General features: G+C 39.1%; 1 protein-coding gene across 1 annotated transcript in view; it reads right to left on the bottom strand.

Moving 5' to 3' along the window:
* Window positions 1–7,444: 7,444 nt before the first annotated feature.
* The window catches only part of LOC119579928 (trinucleotide repeat-containing gene 18 protein-like), a 7,202-nt gene continuing 4,234 nt past the window's right edge, over window positions 7,445–10,412 (bottom strand). The window contains exons 5-7 of the mRNA XM_037927772.1: window positions 9,787–9,915; window positions 7,984–8,054; window positions 7,445–7,569 (exon numbers count right to left, since the gene is read on the bottom strand). Coding sequence (XP_037783700.1) covers window positions 7,445–7,569; window positions 7,984–8,054; window positions 9,787–9,915 — 325 coding nt within the window. The remainder of the gene's footprint in view (window positions 7,570–7,983; window positions 8,055–9,786; window positions 9,916–10,412) is intronic.

Raw genomic sequence — 10,412 nt, 5'->3', positions numbered from 1 at the left:
TATATAATTATATATTTTTATATTATATTTTATTATATATATATAGTGAATAATGGTATATAATGTTAAAAAAAATATATAAATATATATTTGTATATATATTTCATATACTATATATAAAATATATATATATATATTAATATACATATATATATATATATATATATATATAAATATATATTTTATTTTTATATTAATATATTCATATATATATATATATAATATATATAGTTTATATATATATATAAAAACATTATATATATATATATATATATATAATATATATATATATATATATGTAAACATATTATTTATATATGATCAAAGTATATATCAATTTTGCATAACTTGGCCCAGTTAGCTAAGTCTTATCTTAAATGAACCTTTAAGTGAATGACGTGGAAGGACGGGGAACAAACAGCACTTGCACGCAGGAATCACAGACGATACTGAGAGGATATGAAGATTTGTGTGAGACTGGCTTGTTCAAGGCTGATAATCTCTCGCGGCCCACTTAGGCACCAAGGAAACCCGGCTGAGAGATGATGGACCGTGTTCAGCGTTCAGCTAGGTCGTGGGAGTTATCAAGCCAAACTGGGTCGCGTTGAAAAGTTTGAGGAACATTTTTTTTTCTTTTACGTCAGCCAAATTTCCCCGGGCTGAGATATCTGTTTGAGAGAAACAACGTCTTGATGGACTTCACTGGCACTCCATGATTCAAATCTTTCTATCTCGGCAAAATGGAACATAGCACACACACACACACACACACACACACACACACACACACACACACACACACACACACACACACACACACACACACACGCGCACGCGCACACGCACACGCACACGCACGCACACACACACACACAGGTGGATGGATATAGATTTTTATTCCCAATTGGGAAAACCATCAGATACTGAGCAAGGAGTCTGGCCGTTTAGAAACTTTGTACCCCTGTCGTCTCATGGTTTCTATAGCAATAAAACACCGAAAAGTCTGATGATGATGATGATGATGATGACTGGCCGGACTGTGACAGATGTTGTGTTTCCAAAGTCACTCCGGAATGGGTTCATCCTCAATCCGACTGCAAACGAACTGAGCTTTGTCAAACACCATTTGGAAAGTTGACTCGTCACCAAAACATACTTGTGAAACTTTCTTTGAATTGTAGTCTTTTTCTCTCGCCTTTTTTTTGTCTGTTGCCTCACTACTGTCTTTTTCCGTCGTCTCTTCCTTACTCTCTCTCTCTCTCTATCTCTTTGTTCCTATCTCTCTTTCTCTTTCTCTCTCTCTCTTTCTGTCCCTCTGTCTGTCTGTCTTGTCTCTCTGCCTGTCTTGTCTGTCTGTCTCTTCCCCCCCCCCTCTCTTCTCTTCCCCTCCTTTTCCCTCCCTTCTCTTTTTCCCCTCCCTCCCCTCCTCTTTTCTCCTTCTCTTCTCTCTTTTCTCCCTCTCTCTCTCTCTCTTCTCTCTCCTCTCCTTCTCTCTCTTTCTCTCTCTCTCTCGCTGTCTTTTCCCCCCCCCCCCCCCCCCCCCCCTCTCCCCTCTTCTCTCTCCTTCCCCTCTCTCTCTCCTCTCTTTCTCCCCCTCCCCCTATCTCTTTTTTTTTCCCCTCCCCCTTTTTTCTTCTCTTCTTCTCTTTCTCTTTCCCCCCCTTTCCCCTCTCTTTCTCTCCCTACCCATTTTTCTTTTCTCCCCTCCCTCTCTTCTCTTTCTTCCCCCCCCCCCCCCCCTCTCTCTCCTCCCCTCTCTCTTTCTCTCTCTCTCCCTCCTCCTCCACCTCCTCCTCTCTCTCTCTCTCTTCTCTCTCTTTCTCTCTCTCTCCCTCTCTTTCTCTCCCCCCCCCTTTCTTTTTCTCTCCCCCCACTTTTCTCTCTCTTTTCTCTCTCTTTCAATCTATTATCCAGCTACTCCCCCTCTCTCTCTCTTTTTCTCTCCCCTCCCTCCTTCTCTCTTTTCTCCCCCTCCCTCTCTTTTTCCTCCCTTTTCCCCCCCCTCTCCCTTTCTCCCCCCCCCTCTCTTTCTCTCCCCCCTTTTCCCCCCCATTTCTTTTCCCCTTTTCCCCCCTTTTTCCCCCACCCTCTTTTTCTCCCTTTCCCCCCCTCTCTCTCTTTTCTCTCCCCCCTCTCTCTCTTTCTCTCTCGCTGTCTCCCCCCCCCTCTCTCTCTCTCACTCTTTCCTCCTCCTCCTCCCGTATCTCTTTTTTCTCTCCCTCCCCATTTCTCTCTCTCTCTCTCTTCCCCTCTTCTCTCTTCTCTCTCTCTCCTCTCTCTCTTTTCTCTTTCCTTCTCTCTCCCCTCTTCCCCCCCCTTGTTCTCCCCTCTCTTCTCTGTTCTCCCCCCTCTGTCTTTCTCTTTTTCTTCTCCCCCCCCCCCCCTCTCTCTTTTTTCCCCCCTCCCCACTTTTTTTCTCTCTATTTTCTCACCACTTCCCCCCCCCTTCTCCTTTTCCCCCCCCCCTCCCCTCCTCATTTTCTCTCTCCCCTTCTTTCTCCCTCCCTCCCCTTTTTTTTCCTTTTTCTCTCCTGTCTTTTTTCCCCCCCCTCCATCTTCTCTTTCCCCTCCCCCTCTCTCTTTTCTCTCCTTCTCCCCCCCTCTCTCTCTTTCTTCCCCCCCCCCCCTCTCCTTTTTTCTCCCCTCCTCCCCATTTTTCCTCTCTTCTCTCTTCCTCTCTCTCTCTCTCTTCTCTGTCTCTCCCCCTCTGTCTTTCTCTTTCTCTTCTCCCCCCTCCCCCTCTCTCTTTCTCTCCCTCCTCACTTTTCTCTCTCTATTTACTCATCCACTCTCCCTCTCTCTCTCTCTTTCTCTCCTTCTCCCCCCCTCTCTCTTTCTCTCTCTCTCTTTTCTCCCTCCCCCCCCCCCCTTTTCTCTCTCTTCTCTCTTTCTCTCCTCCCAACTCTCTCTCTCTCCCCCCCCTCCCCTCCTTCCCCTTTCCCCATCCCCTCCCCTCTCCCTCTTTCTTTCTCTCTCTCTCTTTTTCTTTTTCTCTCTCTCCCTCCCCCTCCCCCTTCTCTCTTTCTTCCCCCCCTCCCCCCCCCCTTTTTTCTTACTTTTTTCTCTCTCTCCACTATCTACATCCAGTCTTTTCCCTTTTTCTCTCTCTTCCCCCCCCACCCCCCTCCCCTTTTCCACCCCCCCCTCTTTTTTTTTTCTCTCCCCCTCCTCCCCCTTTCTCTCTCTCTCTCCTCTTTCTCTCTCTCTCCCTCCCTCTCCCCTCTCCTCTCCTCCTCCTACTCTCTCTCTCTTCCCCTTCATCCCTTCCCTTTTTCTTTCTTTCCCCCCTTCCCCCTCCCTTCTTATTCCCCTCCCCCTCTCTCCCATCTCTGCTTCCCCCCTCCCCCTTTTCTGTTTTTCCCCTTCCTCCCTTCTTCTTTTTCATCCTCTTCCCCCCCCTTTTTTCTCTTCCTCTCCCCCCCCCTCTCTTTCTCTCACTCCTCTCCCCCCCTCTCTTTTTTTTCTCTCTTTCTTTCCCCCTTCTCCCTCTTTCCCCGCCACCTTCCCCCCTCCCCCCGTCTCCCCCCCCCTCTCCTCTTCTCCCCTCCCCTCTCTTTCTCTCCCCCTCCCCTCTCTCTCTCTCCACCCCCCCCCCTCTCTCTCTTTTTTTTTCTCTCTCTCTCTCGAAATTACAATACTAACTCTTACATTACTGTTCTTTGCAAAGAATGAAAGAAATCACATAAGATCCTTTTGACCTAAATATTGCTTTTTCCAGTAATTATTTTGTTTTCTGGAATGAAGTTATTGAAAATATAAAGAGCTTAAAATTATAAAAAAATAAAAAAAGCTGAGTACTTGGGGATAACATCGAACTTTTGCTGATCATACTTGCTAGTACTGCTGCACTTCCCTTTCCAAACATTCATCACATGCAATGAGTGGTAAGAAATCTAGCCCCATTCAAAACACAAAAAAAAATTAAAAAGGGGGGAAAGTCGAGGCAGTACAAACGAAGTCCACAAGTTTGTCCTTTTATTTCATTTTAAACATAAATCTATTCTTATTTACATATCTTAGTTATCATACTCAATTGTTGTAATAATATAGACTCCTTGCCATAACAAATTACCCAAAGACTATCATCTACACACTAACACAACATAAACTAACAGTGAAGACTCTGCCCATACAGGCTCACTAGAAAAGCTCTCCTCTAGATAAGGATCTATGAAGGAAGGTCACCTATCTAGACACTACTGGTAGATATTAATAACAGACTCATCAAAACACACACCTAATTTAACTTTTGTCTTGCACACTCATTCCTGCATACAAAAAGGTGAGGACAAGAAAGTGTGCTTAGAAGGAAAATAAAGCATGACAATCACATAATTTACAATTCCACTTGACAAATGTTCCTTATAAAAAAAAAAAAAAATATATGTATATAAAATGTCTATACCTAGACTGTGCAGAACAATAATTTAAACACAATATACCTCCATGTATCTTTTAAACCCTCTTTCAGTGGAAGAAGCAAGAGTTTTAATCAAGTGTGTTTCATCTGAATAATATATAAAACATTACAAGTCAGCCGACGAGATATAAGGCTTTTAAGATCTTTTATTTTCAATGTTAACTGCATGTTCATCCTAGATCCCTAAGTGTGCAAAAGCAATGAAATATGACACAAATTTCCCGAAGGGGGTACACTTTGTGAGTGGCTCTAACATGACATGAATGGACACCTTGAGTCAGTCGTGAATTGTAGTTTTTAATTCCCAGTCTGCTGTAGTAAAGACTTGAGACTTGAGCATCTGGTTGTGCACGTTAACACTTTCTTTTAACTTTATTCAAAATTTCTTGCTTTACACAAAATAACGACTTTAGGTAATTCTTTCTTTCATTTTTTCATCAAATCAATTAGTAGTTAATCACACACAAAAAAGAAATAAAGCCAATAAAAGTAATCACATATATATCTACAGTTATCAATCAACAGGCAAAATTCTAACCAGAAGTATGACTGAAGGCAAAATCCATGTCATTCTATAATGAGAGGACTGAATCAAAATTTTCATTCACGAATGAAATAAAGTACCTTTTTTTTCTTTCTGAATAGCAGACTTACTGTAAACTAAAAGAAAATGTACAACCTATACACAAAAATATATTGTAAAAGATTACAATTCACAAATATGGATCTTAGAAACTTCAGGCAATAATAAGAAAAAATGCATTTAGATCCAAGTCCAATACACAATGAAGTCTCCTTATCTATTTAAATGTCATCCAATTATCATACTTGGAATGAAAAGAGAAAGACTGAATGCTATAGGAAGTACGTAAAAAAAAAAAAAAGAGAAAAAAAAGATCCAGTAGGACTAAATGCCCTGTTAACAAAACCTAATTGCTGAATGAAGACATCAGACTGGACAGTAGGAAAGATTTACTCAAGGAGGCTCTGAACACTTGCAGTAATGTGTAAGTGTATATAAAAGTAGGGGATAATCTGAGACAACTTTAATTATACTGGAGACCTGTTTTCCAACTAAACTCGGGTTACTAAACCAAAATACACAACTGACTGATTAAAATTTATTGATCAAAAGGATCAAGGGAAATTAATACTGTCACAATTATAAAAGAACTGACAGGATAAAATGAAGAAAGGAAATGGGGGCTGTGCGTGTGTGTGTGGGGCAGCGTGCAATTATATATATATATATTATATATTATATAATATATAATAATATATATATATATATTTTATATTAATATATATATATAATTATATAATGGATTATAAATGTATATTAAATGTTATATTTAGTATAATTAATGTGTTTTAATTTCGTTTAAAAGCTATTTTTTAAAGGTTAAAAAAAATTGGATAACAGTCAAGAGGTCAAGCAGACTTCAACTGGTGGAATGGAAACAATATATTCAAATAAAATGGACATTTCTATTTGAAGGGTTTCTATGCATGCCCAAGTGATGCAATAGATGCATTACTGATTACCAAAAAGGTAAACATCTGAATTCTCTAAATGCAACAGAGACAAATTCAAACCATATAAGTCTTCAACAAATCTTCCATACCAACCAAACTCACAAAATGATTGTCAAAATAATTGGCAAAGGTAAAATGATAACAATTAAAGCAACAATAGCCTACAAACAAAGTCAACACTTATGAACTACAGTAAATTAATTTCCTTTCAATCAATTCGGACAGAGAACAAAAAGTCTGTCTAAATAACTATCATGTTTGACAGCAAGAACAAAAAAATCAGGGTAAGTGCAATTCCCGTAAAATGCGTGCGCTTAATGGGATTTTGGTGCTTATCGTGCCTTTTTTTTTCTTTTTTTTTCTCTTTTTTTTAAATTCAAATATGATCATTATTTTTTATATCCTCCTTACAATACTGTAATATCTGCTATGCATTCTTGGTCAGATATGTGTTAATTGGCTCTACATAATATATAAAATGATGATCCTTTTTGGGTTGGAAATGACCAAACTGGCCAGAACTAAATCCCAAACCCTTTCCCACCTAACCCCTACATTTACTATTTGACTTCAAGTAAAAAAGGCCCCTTTTTCACTGGTGCGATAGAATTGATTTTTTGTGACTGTTTCCCATGGATAACTTATAACTTTTAAGATTATCTAACTACTTATTGTGGGCAAGTTAACCAGTCAAAGAAAAGAGTCTATATCTGTCAAATTCCTAAACACTGACAGTATTTGGCTAGACAAGAATCATAGGAATATAAATAGATCAAAGATTATCAGAAACTTTGGTTTAGAAAAAAACCTTTGGGAAATTTAAGGGAAAATGAACTCATACATTGATAGAAAAAGGGTTTTACATGGCAACACTGAAATAATCACTAAAACATCCACGTTTCATCATAAATAATAGTAACACCATATGGGAATACTGCATGGATACTCTCAGCAAGCAATGTTGATTTATAAAAAGTTCATATGTTTTGTACAGGCCTATTGGCTTATCATATGACAAAATACTTATTGTGACACTAATTATGGGAAGTATGAGAAGCATTGGCAGTAATTTTACGGATGACTTTGCTCAGTTCCACTGTCGTACTTTCCTTTACTTCACCTTTTTATTTTTTTTTGATAACTCACTATAAAATTTTTTAGTTTATAAAAAATTAATATTTATATATATATATATTATATATTTATTTATATGAATATATCCTTCAGTACTTAAAAGTAAACTCATAAAAATGGGCTTCATTTAAATAACTTTATCTGGAATGTCTTCAGACATCCAGGGAACCTACAAAAGTTCCTCAGTTTATTGGCCACAAGATAAAGAGTGCGTTGAGTTCAAGGATGCTGGGTGCTGCATCACTGTCACCACCATCACCATTGTCATGTAAGTTTTCATTGGTTTCACTACACACCCCACAGTATTGCTCATTTCCATATGTGTCCTCCAACCCCTCCCCCCCCCACATACCCTCAGTAAGGATTTTTCAATAACCTTTTCTGACGGTAATCATAAACTCTGCGACAGAAAAAAAGCAGTTCCCCAACCACACACCCTGGGGGTTGTCGATCCTTGCGAGAATAACCTTCTTCTGGATCTGGAACAGGGGTTGTGATGGGGTAAAACCCCTTTTGGAAGAGTCGAAGAATCGTCGTATTGGTAAATAGAATACAAAAAAGTTTATCATGCTTTTGTAATTAAAAAACCCCTATATTGTGTTTTTTAATGAAAATGGCCTAGCAACTTGATACAGGGGTATGTATCTTTTAAAAATTCATAAAAAACTATTCACAGATAAATATAAAAAGTTGATAATTCTTTCTGTGACATATGTTTAAAATGATCAAACAAATGAGTAAGAGGAAAGTATATTGATTTACGTATAAATAGAAAAAATGTCTATAATAGCCTGCTTTATTAAAAAATCATTTTTTTTTGTCAAAAGTTAACAGTAAATGTGCTTTTTTTATTTTTAAAAAAAAAGCCCCTTTAAGCTGTATATGAAACTTACCCGCGTTTTCATTTAAAAGTGAGGACATAGCACCGTCCCTCAATGCAAAACCCCAAATGAGGTGTCTCGAGCTTTGGGAAACAAAAATCCATAAAGGTCTTTTTGTTCCTGATTCAGTATGCCTTTGGGGAGTACCCCAGGGGTTTCATATCAGCGGCTGCAATGGAAAAAATCAAGCTTTAAACTTTTTTCAACTATTCACGGTTTAGAGGAAAAAAAAAAATGAAAAAAAAATTAATTTTTATTTCAATGCCAACCTTTCTGAAAAATTTTATTAAAAAGAAATAAAAAAGAAAAAAAAAATTTACTAAAAAAAAAGAAAATCCCTTAAAAAAAAAATTTTTGCCGCTACAACAGGGAAAAAAGAGAAACCTACATGTCTCGGGTCTTCCCATAAAGAAACAAATTTTCAAAAAAGGAAGGTCTGTCTTTTGGGGCCAAACGCAGCAGACACAGTCTCGGACCGCACAATGTCGCCCTCTTTTTGCGCATGGGAGAGTAAAAGTTCAAAAAAGGGGAATTCACATTTGAAAAAAGCCAGGTTTGTATCAAGTAAAAAAATTTAAATATGCAACATAAAAATTTGATTAACAAAAAAAAAAAAAAAGTAGAAAATAGGGCTTTATCACAGTCAAAAAAAGAACACCCGTAACAAAAAAAAAACCCATAATAAGAAGATTAAAAGAAAAACCCCCAGAACTACAGTAGATAATGAAAATTAAAAATTTAGTCATTTGAGTTTGGGATTTCAAAAGGTGGGAAGTAATGTGTAATCCATCCTGAAGCCAGAAAGATTCTACAATATATACACTAGTACAAAAAATCTTGTATGCCAAAACATAAAGGGGATGTTTTGTTTGGGGGTGTGGTGTGTGTGTGTGGTGTTGTTGTGTGGTGTGTTTTGGGTGTGTGTGTGTGGGGTGTGTGTGTGTTTGTGTGTGTTTCTTGGTGTGGGTGTTTGTTTGTGGTTGTTGTGTTGTGCTTTTGGGTGTGTTTTGTTTGTGGGGGGTTGTGGTGTTTTGTGTGTGTGTTTGTGTTTTGTGTGTTGTGGTGTGTGTGTGGGGTGTGTTGGGTGTGTGTGTGTGTGTGTGTGTGTGTGTGTTGTGTGTGGTGTGTGGTGGCTTTTGTGTGTGAGTGTGTGTATTGTGTGTGGGGGGGTGTGTGTGTGTGTTGTGTGTGTGTTTTGTGTGTGTGGTGGTGGGTGTTTGTGTGGTGTGTGGGTTTTGTGTGTGTGTTGTTTGGTGGTGTGCGGTGGTGTTTTGGTGGTGTGTGTGTTTGGTTTTTGGTGTGTGGTGTGTGTGTGTGTGTGTGGTTTGGTTGTGTGTGTGTGTGGCGTGTGTGGTGTTGTTGTGTGGTGTGGGTGTGTGTGGGGGGTGTGGGGTGTGTGTGTTTGTGTGGTTTGTGTTTGGTGTTGTGTGTGTGTGTGTGTGGGTGATGTGGTGTGTGTTTTTGTCTATGGGTGTGTGGTGCTTTGTGTGTTTTTGTGTGTGTGTTTTTGTGTGTGTGTGTGTGTGTGTGTGTGTGTGTGTGTGTGTGTGTGTTTGGTATGTGTGTGTGCTTTGTGTATGTGTGTGTGTGTGCTTTGTGGAGTGTGTATGGTAGATATGAGTGTGAGTGTGAGTGTGACTTGTCTGCAAATGTGTGTTAGACACATGTTTGCATGCGAGTTGGTTATATTTGTGTGCTAGTGAATGTATAGGTGTCTTGGTTAGAAATCAACAGTCTTCTCACATTTAAACTTTGCTTTTGCCTTTTGCTGACTTCAAAAGCTGAACAAAAAGTGTTCCCGAGGCAAATACTTACTCTTTAACCGATTTTCCCTTCAAAGGGTTCTCCTTCCCAAGACCAGTTTTGCACCCATCTTGGCTTCTTTGTGGGTTTGGATTTTCCATGTCCCGTGGCACTCCTGCGGCGGGAGCCAGAATTAACTGGCTGTGGAGGGGAAAGGGCCCAAGGAAAGGGAGAGGCACTATTGGATTTAGGTGATTCCTCCCTTTCTTTGGATCTTCTCCTCCACCACCAGCAGCCTCAGAATCAAACACTTGAGGTATCACCCTTTTCCCTTGTTTCGTTCCCTTTAAATAAGCAAAAGGCTTTTCTTTCTATTCACCTTTCCCTTTGGGCAAGATCGCCGAGTAGATCCCTTTGTGCTCTTGTGATTTTCTGAAAATTCTGTGCTTGATGCTTAGCACCCCAGCAGGGTTTTGAGGACGTTTCAACTTTCCCCGGATTTAGTTATTACTTACTACTATACCTATGCTTTTACTACTTTTCCGTTTTAAGCTAGAATTTGATGAGATACTTCTTATCATCATCTTTAGTTTTGATTTTTGTATTACTACATTATTTTTGGGCACTCTTGGTCACTCAAACAAACCTGATGGTGATTTCTTGATTTCTTTTTCTCCTTTTATGTATTCTTCACGTTG

Source organism: Penaeus monodon, chromosome 13, assembly GCF_015228065.2.
Source record: "Penaeus monodon isolate SGIC_2016 chromosome 13, NSTDA_Pmon_1, whole genome shotgun sequence".
NCBI classification, from domain to species: domain Eukaryota; kingdom Metazoa; phylum Arthropoda; class Malacostraca; order Decapoda; family Penaeidae; genus Penaeus; species Penaeus monodon.
Note: the sequence above shows the minus strand (reverse complement) of the source record. Positions and strands in the feature narration are given on the sequence as shown.